The sequence below is a fragment of the Convolutriloba macropyga genome, chromosome 1 (genome assembly GCF_964194025.1).
Source record: "Convolutriloba macropyga chromosome 1, txConMacr16.3, whole genome shotgun sequence".
Lineage (NCBI taxonomy): Eukaryota > Metazoa > Xenacoelomorpha > Acoela > Convolutidae > Convolutriloba > Convolutriloba macropyga.
Genome location: NC_134468.1, coordinates 11355466 through 11373088, shown reverse-complemented (window position 1 = coordinate 11373088; position 17623 = coordinate 11355466). Strand labels below are relative to the sequence as shown.

Below are 17623 nucleotides of genomic sequence, written 5' to 3'. Positions count from 1 at the left end.
TTCTACAATCTATCAAATCGTGCTTTTTTTCTGATATAAGTAATTCTTATTCCTCTATTGAATCAGTGAGATCAGTGAAAGTGTTACCTTTGCTTTGTCAACTGCTTAGCAGACCGACGTAGAGGTAACTTTGTTGATTAGTTTTTGTTGAACCCCTAGCTTTAAGAAACCACTGTCATTAACTTCTTCTTCACAAATAAAAATCGCATCAATAGCTTTTTCGAAGGGTCTCGTTAATTGAGGAGCAGCTGCGCCTATTACTCTTTGCATTAAATCTCTCACAGTTTTTGATCGACCACTCCTAGTATCCACTGGTCTATGGTGAACATCAACTTTTAATTGTAATTGCGTATTTTCTCGTTTCCCCGTTTCCGCTAAAATCAAATTGATCTCATTACTAGCTGCAGTTTTTTGGTTATTAAGAATAGTTAGAGTCAAGTGTAATGGGACTTTTATTTTTTTATATATATACCTTGTACCATTATATCTGTTGGTTTGTAAAGCTTGCCATATTGTTTAATTAGAGGGTTAGTAATTGGATCAAAAAACTTTTTTATAGTACCACTTTATTCATATTCTTTTAATTTATTTTCTAATGTGCTTTTTCTGTTTTTCCAGATTATTTAATTCTATCAGTGTTTCTAGATCAGTGAGACTGCTTCGCAAATCCATTTTAGTCATAGTTTTGGTTTATTTTAAACAGACCGATGATTAATGACCGATAGTTGATAAGAACGATAGTTAGTGTTTTTTGTCTATATTCTTCACATTGCAAAAAAATTTTCAAATTAAAAAATTTAACCTTCATCATTACTTATGAAATTTATTCTACTAAATGAAATTTATGCAAATTAATCCTTACCCCATTCAGTATCATACTAGGTTTGCAAGTTTGCTGGATAATACACATCTGCGTATTTGCATTATAATCTTAGTAATTGACTGTAAACTTCCATCAGTCTGTGAGGTAGGTTCATCGATTTGTAAAGCAGTGTCCCTAATTGGTGAAGTATAACAAGCACTTGCTCAATTGATATACCAACCAGTTTCGTAATCAACTGAATTTTATGATGAAAATGAATAATTAATTGTCACAAAAAAGGTACCTTCAAGTGAAATATTTCTAGAATGTTCCATTACGTTTATTTTACGAGTTGTTTTGTCTTCGAAAATTTCATGTATTTCCAATTTCAGTTTTTAGTAGAAACAAGTTCCTGTTTGAAAAAATCAATTTTATTGTTGAGTTAAAAAATAATTTGTATTGTTCAATTCTTGTTAGTTTAGACACTACATTTGGCAAAAAGTTGTAGAAGAAAATTTAACCTTTTCATCCGCTGTGATGATCAGTTTCTTTATGCTTCACGCAACAAGTGCAGATCTATTTCTTCTCTGTTTTAAGAAAACTTAATTCGCATTATAATCGCCAATTTTTATCATAAAACTGGAAACTTATATGATCTCACTTCAACATGGTATGGCGAGTTTTTGTTTATAAGTGCTTATGCATGAAAACAATTTAAATATGTGATTTTGGATTTTTCAATACAAAAAGTGCTAAACTGTAGTGCTAACTCCCTGCATTATGGGCGTCTACCAGCACCATGCATTTGATTAAATTTTCCGGTTCCTTACCAGATTTCACTTATGCCATGTTATTAGACTGCCAGCGCAATGCAAACTTTACAAAATTCTCGGATGAAAAGGCTGTGGCCTATATGGAAACTCCAGTCAGTGTTTTCAATTTTCAGCATGAATTTGAACGGTGGAATTAGCTTTTCAACACCAAAACTGCTTGACGGAAGCGGGATTTTGCAAAGAGTTGTGCAGCAGATTAAATGCAGTATAATCCCTCATTTTAAAAAATTGAAAATTTAAATCGTAGAAAAGAGAGGTTAAAGGAATAAAAGGATTAAAACTTTGTGAGATGCCCTTACAAACAAACACAAATACATTTCACATACAATTGCTCCTACTTATCATTCTCAGGTTGTTCAGGCCTCTGGAATCAAAACCGTAAATTTTTGTCAAAACTCAAAAAGCTCATCAGTGGAACTTTTTAAAGTCAGGACTGAAAATCTGGACTCCCCCAATTGCAGAAGGGAAATACTGAGCGACGAAAGTTTTGGAAATCTGTACCCCCATTTTGCTCAGGGAAATCCTTAGCATCTCATAGTTTTGGGAAACAAGGAACGATACGGCGTAAAATCTACAAGTGTGGCTATTATATTGATATTTTGGTTCAAAAATATATTTTGATATCTTGTTATTTTTGTCAAACAGAACTACATTTCACATTTAGTTCGTCCTACTTATCAATCTCAGGCTTTTGGTGCCTCTGGAATAAAATCCCATAACTTTGCCAAAACTCAAAATGCTCATTACTGGAAATTTGTACAACTCAGGACTGAAAATCTGGACTACCCCAATTGCGGAAGGGAAATATTGAGCGAACCAAAGTTTCTTCACACGGTTACGGTAACCCCTAAGCTCTCCATGGACCCAGAAAATTTACGTTTCGCAAAACATATAATGTTGCCAAATAGGATGCTAAATCCGTGCACTACGAGCATCTACCATCATCAAGCTTTTGAGCACATTTACGCGTCTTTTTCACCTGATTTTACTTTTCTGATATTTAAACATTGTGAATATGAAGCAAACGAAAAAATTGTTTCTGACAAAAAACAGTGCCCTATATGGAAACTCCAGTCTGTGTTTTGAATTTGAAAACTGAGTTTCAAAAGATGGAAAATGTTTTCGACCGCAAAATAAGTTAGGAGAACGCGCCTGTTGCTAAGAACTGTGCGGCAGATTAGTTAAAGTACAATACCTCGGTTCATTAATCTTGAAAAATCAAATAATAAAATTGAGAGGCAAAAAATTTAAAATAATAAATTATTGTAAAATGCCCTTACAGCCAAATGTAACTATATTTCTACATTTCACAATTAATGATCCCATTTTTGAACTTAACGCTCTTGAAGCCCAATTGAACAAAAGCATGAGCCATCAGACCCACACAATACAATCAAACCTCTAAGAATTTGGAATTGTTGTAAAAGATAAAAAATGCCCAAAATTGAAAAATTTAACCAGTTCGCAATGGAAATCTATACCCCCATTTCGGTCAGAAAAATCCTTAGCATTCCATAGTTTTTGGAAACAACGAACGGTACGGCGTAATATCTACAAGTGTGGCTATTATATTGATATTTTGGTTCAAAACAATATTTTGATATCTTGTTATTTTTGTCAAACAGGACTACATTTCACATTTAGTTCGTCCTACTTATCAATCTCAGGCTTTTGGTGCCTCTGGAATCAAAACACGGAATAAAATCCCATAACTTTGCTAAACTCAAAATGCTCATTAGTAGAAATTTGTACAACCCAGGACTGAAAATGTGGACTACCCCAATTGCGGAAGGGAAATATTGAGCGAACCAAAGTTTCTTCACACGGTTACGGTAACCCCTAAGCTCTCCATGGACCCAGAAAATTTACGTTTCGCAAAACATATAATGTTGCCAAATAGGATGCTAAATCCGTGCACTACGAGCATCTACCATCATCAAGTTTTTGAGCACATTTACGCGTCTTTTTCACCTGATTTTACTTTTCTGATATTAAAACATTGTGAATATGAAGCATACGAAAAAACTGTTTCTGACAAAAAACAGTGCCCTATATGGAAACTCCAGTCTGTGTTTTGAATTTGAAAACTGAGTTTCAAAAGATGGAAAATGTTTTCGACCGCAAAATAAGTTAGGAGAACGCGCCTGTTGCTAAGAACTGTGAGACAGATTAGTTAAACTATAATACCTCGTTTCATTAATCTTGAAAGATCGAATAATAAAATTGAGAGGCAAAAAATTTAAAATAATAAATTATTGTAAAATGCCCTTACAGCCAAATGTAACTACATTTCTACATTTCACAATTAATGATCCCAATTTTGAACTTAACGCTCTTGAAGCCCATTTGAACAAAAGCATGAGCCATCAGACCCACACAATACAATCAAACCTCTAAGAGTTTGGAATTGTTGTAAAAGATAAAAAATGCCCAAAATTGAAAAATTTAACCAGTTCGCAATGGAAATCTGTACCCTCATTTTGGTCAGAAAAATCCTTAGCATTCCATAGTTTTTGGAAACAACGAACGGTACGGCGTAATATCTACAAGTGTGGCTATTATATTGATATTTTGGTTCAAAACAATATTTTGATATCTTGTTATTTTTGTCAAACAGAACTACATTTCACATTTAGTTCGTCCTACTTATCATTCTCAGGCTTTTGGTGCCTCTGGAATCAAAACATGGAATAAAATCCCATAACTTTGCCAAAACTCAAAATGCTCATTAGTTGAAATTTGTACAACTTAGGACTGAAAATCCCCCAATTGCGGAAGGGAAATATTGAGCGAACCAAAGTTTCTTCACATGGTTGCGGTAAACCCTAAACTGTCCATGAATCCAGCGAAACAATTTGAATAATACCTACAAGTTTAAAATTTAGCACTGAAATGGTGCAAAAATGCATTTTTTTAATTTTATGGTTCATTGTTAATGATTCTTTAGGTGTTCATCCAACATCAAATGCCTTTCAAGCAATTACTCTTACGCATGTATCAGTTTTGCTTGAATCAACAAAAACAAACAGTGCAGTAACTTGATATTTGCAAATATTGGTCTAAATCACTCTACTTCAATAACCAATTAGAAACGAAACGGGTGAAAAAGATGTTATAAATGATATTTGACTGAATACTTATTTTGGACCAAAATGTTTGCAGAGTGCATCTATATTGTATTTGGAACAATTAGAAAATGTTTCAAAAAATAGTTGGCTATCAGATTGACTATAGTTTTATTCTTGATCAACTTTTTTGACAGGCACTTACCAACCATACAACCATTTGGCTGAAGCCTTCCAAATTTCAAAACGAGATTGAATATAGTTTACCATTAAGGATATTCTTAATTTCAGTCAATCTTAAATTGACAGTCCTATAATACCGAGCGGTCTAAAATTCCGACGTTATTAACAGTCAATCGAATTCAATGAAGAAAAACACCCTCGTTAAACTCACAATTCAGGTCGCGAAGATTGGATTCCGCTAAAATTTTCGAGCAGAAGCAACATTTGGTTCACCGCCCCGACAAGAACACTACGAACAGTGTCGGTCAGTCAATCGGTGGATCAGAGCGAAGCATTAGGATCGACAGAAATTAATCTATTTTGTTGTTGAGTAAGATATATCATTTCGAATGTTCATTTCTCTTTGGTCTAAATACAACACTTGAGAAAACAATTGTCGGAGCAAGTTTAACTCGTTCAAATGCTGTCATGGGCAGTTTTTTATGCTTTAAGCACAACAAGCGCAGATCTGTATTTTTCTAATTTCACAAAATTTAATTTGCTTCATAATCACCGTTTGTTATCATAATACTGGAACCTTATAAAGTGTCACATCATTATGGTATGGTAAGTTTTTTTTATAAGTGCTTATGCATGAAAACAAGTTAAACAAGTGCTTTTTGGATTTTTCTCCAAAAAAGCAACTTTTAAGGTGTAATTTCTGAAATAAAAATTAAATTGGCTCAATAGATTTTTAACAGCTACACGGCAAAACTTCCACTTTATTGTAATTAATCTGGCAATAAGAGTGTGTACTATAAAATGAAGAAAACTGCACAATTCTCTGAGCAATCCCAGTTCCAGTAACAGCAATCAATTGTCTCTCCTTATTTTTGTACGAAAATGGAGATGGATGAAAGTCGTTTTGTGAAGTAGGTTCATTGATCAAAGTCGTTTTACCATGAAAAACCGGAGGAGAACTATTCTATCGAAGAGACCTACTGAAAAAAAAATCAAAATCTAACAACTATTCAAAATTGGTGAAGTTCTTTTTTTAATACCATCTCATAAAATGAGATGTAGGGTTGAGTAAAACCGGGGTTCAACCGAATCATAAGCTCCTTGTTTACCGCATGAAGTTCGCGACGAAACCGAAATGTTCTTTCAAAGCAGAAAAGAACTTCAAGCTGAGCAAATATTTCTCAGATTTGTAAAAACATCAAGCTCCCCGAATGTTTCAACGCCAAGCACCAATTTAATGTTAATAAGCAGCAAAGAAATAACGAAAACCTTGAACATCAATAAACTGTTATTATCCACAGCAGAAAGAAAAAATTTGAGTGAAAAAAATGACTGACGCATTTGAATCTTGATCACAACGCGCAGCATCCAATAATGTTGACCGCTAAACATCCAAACATACAACTTCTGTTGTAGAAATCAATTCGTAACAATCTGCACAAAGGCACAACGTACGTGAGAAGCGTTCTGCAGCACCGAATTATTGGGTTGAAAAAAAGCAATGCAATAAGGAAAATCATGTCGCGAAATGTGAACTATTCAAACAGGAACGCCACCACAATTCACTCACCGATGGTGGACCTATCCCGAGATGTTATGAACTTATTCTTCCATTCACCCACAACGGAGTCCATCAATTTGGAGCCACGTTCCCGCAACGTATCTTGAAGAGATGGTGCTGCCTTTTCACCTGTCTTGCGAAATGAGCAGCACACATTGAAATTGAACAGTAATTAGACACCGAGTCCCGAGTCATTTCTATCAGCAGTGGCAAGATTTATCAGACGACGTGACTACCCAACAACTCTCAGCGGTGACAACGACACAATCATCGTGGAGGCAGCCAAAGAATTTGAGGCATTGATGTTCGAATGAGGCAACTCTAAGATCAAAAACGTCTTAGCTCAGAAAAAGATCGTATAGAAATTCAACCTACACGGACCCCACACTTTAGTAGAAACAGGAAAAAACTTGTTTAATCTTCTAAAACGGCTCAAGCATATGCCGACCTGATCTGGTCTGGATCTTGATCTGGAAAATACTAACTGGTAAAACCCTCGGTAATGGAATCAGAGATCAAAGTGGTCAGAAGAACACGTGTGCAACGTGAAAAAAGGAGAAACGATGTAGGTACAAAATGGGACCAGTCGTCCAAGTCTTCAAAAGCTACGATAGCTTCGCAAAATCAATGAGAGTCAAAAAAGCATATGGTGAAATCAAAAACACAGTAGTAAAATTGTCGCCAGTATTCTGTGATGGCATTTGCGAGATGACAAACTGTGCCCGCGATATTGGAATACAATAAACCCTGGGTGGCTGGAATTTGCTTACCATCGCTGATGGCAAATTTCCTTCCAAGAATACTATTTTTGAACGGTTTATGAAGGTCGAAACATTACTATTGAATTATTCATTTGTAATCCAGGCTTTGATCTTTTTTTACGTTTCGCATAAGATATAATGTTGCCAAATAGGATGTTAAATCCGTGCAGTAGGAGCATCTACCATCATCAAGTTTTTGAGCACATTTACGCGTCTTTTTTACCAGCTTTTACTTTTCTTATATTAAAACATTGTGAATATGATGCATACTAAAATACTTTTTCTGACAAAAAACAGTGCCCTATATGGAAACTCCAGTCTGTGTTTTGAATTTGAAAACTGATTTTCAAAAGATGGAAAATGTTTTCGACAGCAAAATAAGTTAGGAGAAAGCGCCTGTTGATAAGAACTGTGCGGCAGATTAGTTAAAGTACAATACCTCGTTTCATTAATCTTGAAAAATCAAATAATAAAATTGAGAGGCAAAAATTTTAAAAGAATAAATTTTTGTGAAATGCCCTTACAGCCAAATGTAACTACGTTTCTACATTTCACAATTCATGATACCATTTTTGAACTTAACGCTTTTGGCGCCCATTTGAACAAAAACATGAGCCATCAGACCCACACAATACAATCAAACCTCTAAGAATTTGGAATTGTTGTAAAAGATAAAAAATGCGCAAAATTGAAAAACTTAACCAGTTCGCAATGGAAATCTGTTCCCCACATTTTAGTCAGAAAAATCCTTAGCATCCCATAGTTTTTGGAAACAACGAACGGTACGGCTTAATATCTACAAGGGTGGCTATTATGTTGTTATTTCGGTTCAAAAGTATATTTTGATAACTTGTTATTTTCAAACAGAACTACATTTCACATTTAGTTGGTCCTACTTATCAATCTCAGGCTTTTGGTGCCTCTGGAATCAAAACACGGAATAAAATCCCATAACTTTGCTAAACTCAAAATGCTCATTAGTAGAAATTTGTACAACTTAGGACTGAAAATCTGGACTCCCCCAATTGCGGAAGGGAAATATTGAGCGAACCAAAGTTTCTTCACACGGTTACGGTAACACCTAAGCTCTCCCCGGACCCAGAAAATTTTTTGATTAACACAACAAGTGCAGTTATTAGCACTTAAATGGCGCGTTCTCTGATTCTTTAGGTGTTCATCAATCATCAATTGCCGTACATTCCAGGCACTTACTGTTATGTATGTATCAGTATTGCTTATATCAACAAATGCAAACAGTTCATTTACCTGACAAATACTATGCAACTTTTGATCTAAATGACTCTACATGATTAACCAACCAGACACTGGTTACCATGGTGATACAAAAGATACTAAACAGACCAATTAAATTGACCGAATTGCTTAGATAGTGCAACAGTTTTGTAGATAGAATCGTAAGAAACTGTTTAAAAGAACAGTTGGCTTTCAAATATACGAAAATTTTACTCTCAATGCTGATTAGAGTTTTGTGTTAAAGTTTTGCTAAATCTTAAGGTCGGCAGAGTTCGAAGTTAGTTGAGGTTTCCTGACAAGATATCTGCTACATTAATATCATTTGAATGAAGTCCTAAAAACTTCAGCATGTGATTGAAACTAGTTCATCGCTAACGATATGTTTAATTGAAACCAAATTTAAAGTTACAGTTTTTCGGAACAAAAGAGCGACAGTTTCGACGAGATTGATAATCAATCGAAATTAGTGAAGAACTAGAGAACCAGATCAAGAAGATTGGATTCCGCTGACAGTGGAAACCACTTTCAATAAAATTTGAACGATTCCTGCATTGAACAAAAATTGGAACCAGAAAGCGCAGCTTTTTTTGTAAATTTTTTCCGTACCGGTAGACACATGTGATAGTATTTTGAAACTGTTCGACTGGAATCAAAAAGTTTCTGCACCCAAAACTGATTTTAATCAAGTACTGGCTTTTTCAAACGTTAATGCTCAAAAATTGGCGTTAAAATCCCTGGAAAAATCTGAGATTTTGACCAGATCGAAAAAAAGTATTCAACTTAAATTTTCTTGTAATCTGGCGGAGCAATTTATTTTCTGTACGCAATTTTTAGTTCAACAAGGGAGCAAACTCTTCTCCGGAAATTATTCTTAATTTCGCTGATCAACTCGACATTTTTAGTTTACTTTCCATTTTTCTCTGAAAAGTAGTTTCAGTAACAACTGGAAAATATGGTCTTGAGGTACTTGCAAACGAGTTTAAGATCAGATATTTTGCGTAGGTAAGACGGCATTGCATTCCATTTTCGCGGACCGTAAACTGAAAATGCTCTTTTTCCGTAGGAAATTCGAAAGCTCTGAACTTTTAGCTTCCATTAGTTTTCTGATCGTTTATTAATATTTTTCTCTCGAATAAAAACAGATCACAGACGATTTTAAGTTATGATTTTAAAATCAAATCTTTGATCAATAGGTAGCCAATGCAGATTATATGTATATTCTTTGCAAGATTTTTGTTCCGTTGATTGAATATGAAACGACAGCAGCGTCTTGTACTTGTGGCAACTTTGATATGCTTGAGTGGCTTGCCCCGACCAGCAAGTAATTGCAGTAATCCAACCGCAAAAAGATAAAAATTTGCACTGCCAGTTTTCCAGACTCAAGTTAGGGAAAGTGTTTTACTCTATGCAATTTTTAGTTAGTTGTAGCAAGAACTCGTGCCTTTTGGATTTGCATATCAAAATATAAGCAAATACCGGCTGTCACTCCATGAGTTATCACGCTTCTATTCATTTTCACTTAGCTGTCATTAAGTTCGGAACTGCTAATGTTGGATCGTTTTTTCTTAGTAGATAGCATAAGAGCTCTATGGAATTTTGGATCTTACTCATCTTGTTTTCAAAAAAGATGTTGAATTTCTTGGCTTTTTCTTTGTCTGTGAACCAACCTGATGGTCACACTTCCAACGACCTGATTCCGAGTTATTGACTAAAACAGTTAAACTTTTTCTTCAAGTCTAGATTTTTGTTATTGGTTTTTTTATGGAACGCTGTTTTCTTTTGTCGGCTCCCGTTTTCCATTTCTGAATTGGCTACAGTTGACTTTCTTTGTTTTGGTAAGTTTGTAGCGTCCTGAATTTTTTTCCACTTAACGACTGTTTTTTTAGTTCTTTTAACTCTTGTCGAAGAACGGACAATTTCTGATTTGTAGAAATTCTCCTTTGATTGGCATTGTTTCCCGTTTTGCTATCAAAAAAAACTATCAGTAACTCGCAGTTTTTGTCAAGGTAATTCAGGTGCTGAGTGAGGGTCAACAATAGATCAAACTTTTTTTTCAAATTTTACTTTATCAGTTTTATTCCATGATTTTTATATACGTGTCTTTGATGTCAAATCAATTCTTTTCCTCGTAACAGACGATCATTTTGCGGTCACTGTTGTTCACATTTGTAATTTCGATGGTTGAAATTGCAAAGCGCTGATTAGTGGCTAAACTGTCAAGATTGTTACCTCCTTGCTGGGTTGATTCTTCAATAAGCTGAGTTAGTAATGTTTAATTGAAAAAAGATTCAAGCGCTATGCTTTGAGGGAAGTTGAAGTCAGTCAAGAAGATAAGATCGCTTTCCATTTACAAAAGCAGGATACGTTTATATAAAATTTCAGAAAAAGCTTTAAAACTACCTGATGTCGGTCTATACAAAGGACATATTTTAAGTCTTCCCTCAGGCAAACTGAAGAAAGCAACTCAAAAAATCGACCTACATCTTTTTCCGATGAATGCGGTGGAATCGGTGTTTTTTTAAGGTTTGCGGTTTTTAGCGGTGAAGTTTTTATTTTCACCGCATTCACCATATTTCTTAGACAAAAACCAAACTGCTGTGAACGGGTTCGAACCTCTCATCTTATGCATATCAACAACAACTTTTTCCACTGCACTTTCTGTTAATTACTTCACTGATGTTTCTTGTGAATATAAATGAGTTTCAAAAATCGTTAAGTAAAATAAAAGCGTTGAAATTTTGCAATAATCGCTGTTTTTAGCCGTGAATTTGCTAATTTCACCCCTTAAGCGGAAAAAAAAAAATTCTCCGCCACCAACGGGAAGTGATGAAAATTAAAATTTCACCACTAAAAACCGCCCACCTTTTGAAAATTCACCGCAAATATTTACAATGATTTTAAACGGTGAATTTTTGTACGATTTGCGATTCTTAGCGCCGAATTATTGTTTTTGCCGCATTAATTGCATTCAATGCTAAAAACTGCAACTCTTGTAATCTTTTCACCGCATTCACCGCAAACCTGACTTTTTAGCGGTTCTTAGCGATGACATCTCAACCCGGGGAGGAAAAGTCCCTCAAGACCTTTGTTATCTTTTCTTTAGTCTTATCTGCTTTCAGAGACAACGAATGATTTTCAAGAGTTTATTTTGCTGTATGTTCTTCTATAAGCTTGTCCTATTGTTAAATAATAGCTTACAACGGTGTGGTTTATACCCGCATTTATGATCAAAGCTAAGTGTGGCACAATGAAACTCATGTATGATAAGGAGTGAAAAGGTTTGGCATTGAAAGTCTTGAAAAATCAATAATAGAGATATGACTTTTACAACGATTATGAATATGAATTCAATAAATTTGAACTAACTAACAAGGGGAAGGATTGGGGGGCTAAACGGTTAAGAATTTGCACTGCCATTTTTCCAGACTCAAGTGAGGGAAAATGTTTTACTCTGTGCAATTTTTAGTTAGTTGTAGCACGAACTCGTGTCTTTTGGATTTGCATTTTCACTTAGCTGTCAGTAAGTTCGAAACTGCTAATGTTGGATCTTTTTTTCTTAGTAGATAGCATAAGAGCACTTCAGACTTATCTGGATATATTTTGAGTTTTAAAGGAATGTATGCTTCAACTATTTTGTGTACTTTAAATATCAGATCTTCCATTGCAGTATCGTCTTGGTTTATGCTCTCCTGGGTCTAAATAGCAGAATGGATTAGACGTCTCCTTGGGGATATTGTTTAGATCATTAACGTCAATAGATTGAAAGCTGTCCAGCAATGTGCAGTTGCCTTAGTTGAATTATTTTGTTGGGAATAGACTCCCATACAAGATCAAATTTTTGTTCTCTATGGAATTTTGGATCTTACTCATCTTGTTTTCAAAAAAGATGTTGAATTTCTTGGCTTTTTCTTTGTCTGTGAACCAACCTGATGGTCACACTTCCAACGACCTGATTCCGAGTTATTGACTAAAACAGTTAAACTTTTTCTTCAAGTCTAGATTTTTGTTATTGGTTTTTTCATGGAACGCTGTTTTCTTTTGTCGGCTCCCGTTTTCCATTTCTGAATTGGCTACAGTTGACTTTCTCTGTTTTGGTAAGTTTGTAGCGTCCTGAATTTTTTTCCACTTAACGACTGTTTTTTTTAGTACTTTTAACTCTTTGTCGAAGAACGGACAAATTCTGATTTGTAGAAATTCTCCTTTGATTGGCATTGTTTCCCGTTTTGCTATCAAAAAAACTATCAGTAACTCGCAGTTTTTGTCAAGGTAAATCAGATGCTGAGTGAGGGTCAACAATAGATCAATTTTTTTTTCAAATTTTACTTTATCAGTTTTATTCCATGATTTTTATATACGTGTCTTTGATGTCAAATCAATTCTTTCCCTCGTAACAGACGCAATTTGATCATTTTGCGGTCACTGTTGTTCACATTTGTGATTTCGATGGTTGAAATTGCAAAGCGCTGATTAGTGACTAAACTGTCAAGATTGTTACCTCCTTGCTGGGTTGATTCTTCAATAAGCTGAGTTAGTAATGTTTAATTGAAAAAAGATTCAAGCGCTATGCTTTGAGGGAAGTTGAAGTCAGTCAAGAAGATAAGATCGCTTTCCATTTACAAAAGCAGGATACGTTTATATAAAATTTCAGAAAAAGCTTTAAAACTACCTGATGTCGGTCTATACAAAGGACATATTTTAAGTCTTCCCTCAGGCAAACTGAAGAAAGCAACTCAAAAAATCGACCTACATCTTTTTCCGATGAATGCGGTGGAATCGGTGTTTTTTTAAGGTTTGCGGTTTTTAGCGGTGAAGTTTTTATTTTCACCGCATTCACCATATTTCTTAGACAAAAACCAAACTGCTGTGAACGGGTTCGAACCTCTCATCTTATGCATATCAACAACAACTTTTTCCACTGCACTTTCTGTTAATTACTTCACTGATGTTTCTTGTGAATATAAATGAGTTTCAAAAATCGTTAAGTAAAATAAAAGCGTTGAAATTTTGCAAGATTCGCTGTTTTTAGCCGTGATTTTGCTAATTTCACCGCTTAAGCGGAGAAAAAAATAATTCTCCGCCACCAACGGGAAGTAGTGAAAATCAAAATTTCACCACTAAAATTCGCCCACCTTTCGAAAATTCACTGCAAAATATTTACAATGACTTTAAACGGTGAATTTTTGTACGATTTGCGATTGTTAGCGCTGATTTTTTTTTGCCGCATTAATTGCATTAAATGCTAAAAATTGCAACTCTTGTAATCTTTTCACCGCATTCACCGCAAACCTGACTTTTTTAGTGGTTTTTAGCGATGACATCTCAACCTGGGGTGGAAAAGTCCCTAAAGACCTTTGTTATCTTTTCTTTAGTCTTATCTGCTTTCAGAGACAACGAATGATTTTCAAGAGTTTATTTTGCTGTGTGTTCTTCTATAAGCTTGTCCTATTGTTAAATAATAGCTTACAACGGTAAGGTTTATACCCGCATTTATGATCAAAGCTAAGTGTGGCACAATGAAACTCATGCATGATAAGGAGTGAAAAGGTTTGGCATTGAAAGTCTTGAAAAAAATCAATGTTAGAGATATGACTTTTACAGCGATTATGAATATGAACTCAATAAATTTGAACTAACTAACAAGGGGAAGGATTGGGGGGCTAAACGGTTGCGGACCGTTTACACTCCGGCAAGCAACAACAAAACTTAGCAAATAAATTTATCAGAAAAAATCAAAATGGTCGACATCAGAAATTCAATTTTACTGTTTCAAAAGATTCCGCTTAAGTGAGTTTTATGCATCACTTTGACATGATTGAAGGAGTATTCATTCATCGTCCGCAGCCAACGAAGAAGAAGAATCATTGTCAGTTTCAAACACTTTACCCAATCTCACTGCAGGACGTTGCACCATGCCAGTACCGCTCTTCATGTCGAAGCTTCTTGCCACTCCATCTCTACTCACATGTGCTTTGGAGATCAGACCAATGGGCCAAATTCCTTGGTGTTTAAAATCTTTGTAGTGCCAAAACAACATCATTTTCCTTGAGCTCAGCGTTGGCTTGCTGCCATTTTGTCCGTCTGTTAAGTTCCGGTACAAACTCTTTTAGAAGACAAGACCAATATTGGTCCAACAGGGTCTGTGACTCCTTGAAGTCTTTAATTGAAAACCGAGTTCTGCTGTTTTTGCCAGAGGTTTTAGGCAGAAGTGGCGTCTTCTCATCAAGAAATGATTCGGTCGGCGTTAATGGTTCCTCGTTGATCAAAGTGCTCCCAACATGCGTCAGTGGGCGTGAATTAAGAATTCCTTCTGCCTCAGCTATAACTGTATGAAAGACTGAAAAGTTTTTTGGGCAGCTTCCGAGGACAACAAGTAGGCTTTGTTTAGCCGACTGGATAAATCTCTCCCAAACCCCTCCGAAATGCGGTGCCATAGGTGGGTTGAACGTCCACTGGATGTTTTTTTGCGCCAGCTGGAGACGGAGACGTATGTAGTTGTTGTCTGGTTTGTTGTTTTTCTGAAATTTGGATTTCGATGCCTGGTTAGCTCCAACAAAGTCTTTTCCGTTCTCCGAAACAATGACATCAGGGTATCCTCGTCTGGATACAACACGTCGAATAGCCATTAGCAGACAGTCAGTGGGGAGGTCCTCGCAAACTTCCAAGTGTACTGCTCGTGTGACCAAGCATGTAAACATGCAGACATAATTGAATTCTGTCTGGGTTCTGGATCTTTCAATGTGAAAAGGACCGGACATGTCCATTCCATTATTCACAAATGGGTAGAGTTTGGAGTGCTCCGGAAAGCAAAAATTTGGTAGAGGTGCCATCTTCGGTCTGGCATTGTCTGCTCGCCAGCGTCTGCAGATGAAGCAGTACTTCTCCAAAGTTCTTAGAGCTCTGCGGGTTCCAACTATCATGAATGTTACTTGGATATGTGCACAAATATGTTCAAATCCATGATGCCCGCAGTCGTGATTTGCTTTCTCGATAAGCAGTTTGGCAACTCTGTACTTGTTGTGGGGTATCACCGGATGTTTGCTCTGAAAAGGCAATCCAGACTTTTGAATTCGTCCCTCTACCCTAAGAATTCCGTCGCTATCCAGAAAGGGTGTATATGGCAATAGTTTGTCCTTCTTGTCTAGGGGTAGTCCACTTTGAAGTCAAGAAACTGTGTCCATGAGCTGTGTGGACTGAGATATCCTCAGGAGAAAGTTTCGAGCCGTGTTTTCGTCTGCCGCGTACTCGTCCAAGTCGAAGGGCACGCCGAGTTTGATCAACTTCTTCAGTACGCGTATTGCTGAAAACACTGTCCTAATTGTGCCAAGGAGTCTAGGACAATTTGAATATCTGTTTGGATCTACCAACGGTTTTTCACTGGTCTTGTCATCAACTTGAGTGCCGAATGTTTGAGCTGTTTTCTCACCGGAGAACATCAAGTCGCTCTCACGTTTGATCAAGAAAGATGGTGCTTTTATCCACAAAGTTTGAAGATCGCATGGAGCTAGACCTTTGGTACCATGATCAGCCGGTTTCAATTTTCCTGGTACGTATCGCCAGTCGTCTTTGTTTGAGTTCTCGATAATTTTGTTGAGCTTGTTTACGGTGCATATCTTATGTCGATACTTTGATTTGATCAGGCTGAGCACTGCTGTGCTGTCGGTCCAAAATTTTTTGTTCTTAGCATCTATTCTCATCTCGGTCTCACAGAAGCCTGCTAGTTCTGCTCCCAATGTAGCTGCTTCGAGCTGCAATTTGGAAGTGCTCATCTGTTTGATTGGTGCCACCTTGGATTTGCTGATGACGTAGTGGGTAGATATTGTGCCGTCAGCAGTACACCACTGCTGATGCTGCTGAAAGTGAAGCGTCTGTGAAGGTTTGCAACTCGTGAGTTCCGTCGATGTTGGGAACTAGACATCTGGGAATCTGAATTGGAGACATATTCTGGAAGACTTCCATCCATTGCTGAATTTTGCGGTAATTTTCCTTTGATAGTAGTTGGTCCCAATTGTGTCCTTGTTTGATGACTTTTTGCAAGATGCATCTCAGTCAATTGCAAAAGGCGAGATTATCCCAATGGGATCAAACAAAGAAGTAGCCATTGAGAGAAGCTGTCTCTGTGTGATATTCTCGTTTTCATAGCTCAGTTTGGGTTTCGCAAGAAGAAGTTGATCGGATTCAGGTTCCATGCTTGACCAAGTATCCTTTGCAACTTTAGAACTCCAATTCTGTCTTCCTCTGGAATATTTTCAAGCACAGCAGGGTTATTGCTGAGAAATTTGGTGAGGTTGAATCCCTCTGTTTTGAGAATATGTTTCAGTTCAGTCGCTGTCTTTGAAGCCTCTTCCTCTGTTGAAAATGTTTGAATGAAGTAATCCATGTAGAATTGTTTTGTGATTGAGCCGAATTTTTCTGGATGTTGTTGTCTGTTATCCTTGGCGCACTTTTGCAGAACAAAAATTGCGCAGGCAGGAGAACAAGTTGCTCCAAAATTGAGTCATTGGTTTTTGGATGTCCTCTCCTTCTCATTGTCGCTCCACAAAAAATGGAGAGCATCTTGGTCTTCTTCTCTGATTTCAACTTTTATGAATATAGCCTCTATGCCTGCTGTTATTGCAACCTTATACTGACGAAACTGTAGAAGAACTCCATGTAGATTGCACAAAAGGTCCGGTCCCGATAGCAGCGCATCGTTCAAAGAAATTCCTTTGTATTTTTAGGCTCCATTTGTCACTCGCCTTATCCTGTCTGGTTTTTGCTTGTTGATGACGGGATGATGCGGTAGATACAAAACGCTCTTTGCATCCTGGTTCGTAACAGCTGCTATGTATCCTTTATCCATATCATCAAAGATAGTAGGAATATCTCTCTGTTTCAGTTGGTTGTCTCTCTCTAATCGCTTCTGCAGGGCGTGCCCTTGTCATGAAGTAGTTGTTGGGCAGTGTGATGTTTTTTCGCCAAGGGAGTCCAATCTCATATCTTTCCCGTTGTGATGTGTGATCTCTGCCAAAGTCTTTAGTGGCTTCTGGTCCTCTTCATTGTGTCCCTTTGTAGAACCCTGACCAAAGTTGACACCTTCAAAGGTCCAAAACAGATGTAGAAGGTTTTTGTCCGTGTCGTAACTGCCTCGCTAGAAATGGTTGAAAAGAGTGATGTTGTGGTTGCTG

At 36.6% G+C, this 17623-nt stretch overlaps 1 protein-coding gene across 1 annotated transcript; it reads right to left on the bottom strand.

Annotated features, from left to right (window-relative positions):
- Nucleotides 1-14464: 14464 nt before the first annotated feature.
- On the bottom strand, nt 14465-16836 carry LOC142339370 (uncharacterized). Its single transcript, XM_075389792.1, has 3 exons — nt 16678-16836; nt 15629-16309; nt 14465-15499 (listed from the first exon to the last, which is right to left on the bottom strand). Exons 1-3 carry the CDS (start codon nt 16834-16836, stop codon nt 14465-14467), a joined length of 1875 nt encoding a protein of 624 aa, XP_075245907.1.
- Between the last annotated feature and the right edge of the window lie 787 nt (nt 16837-17623).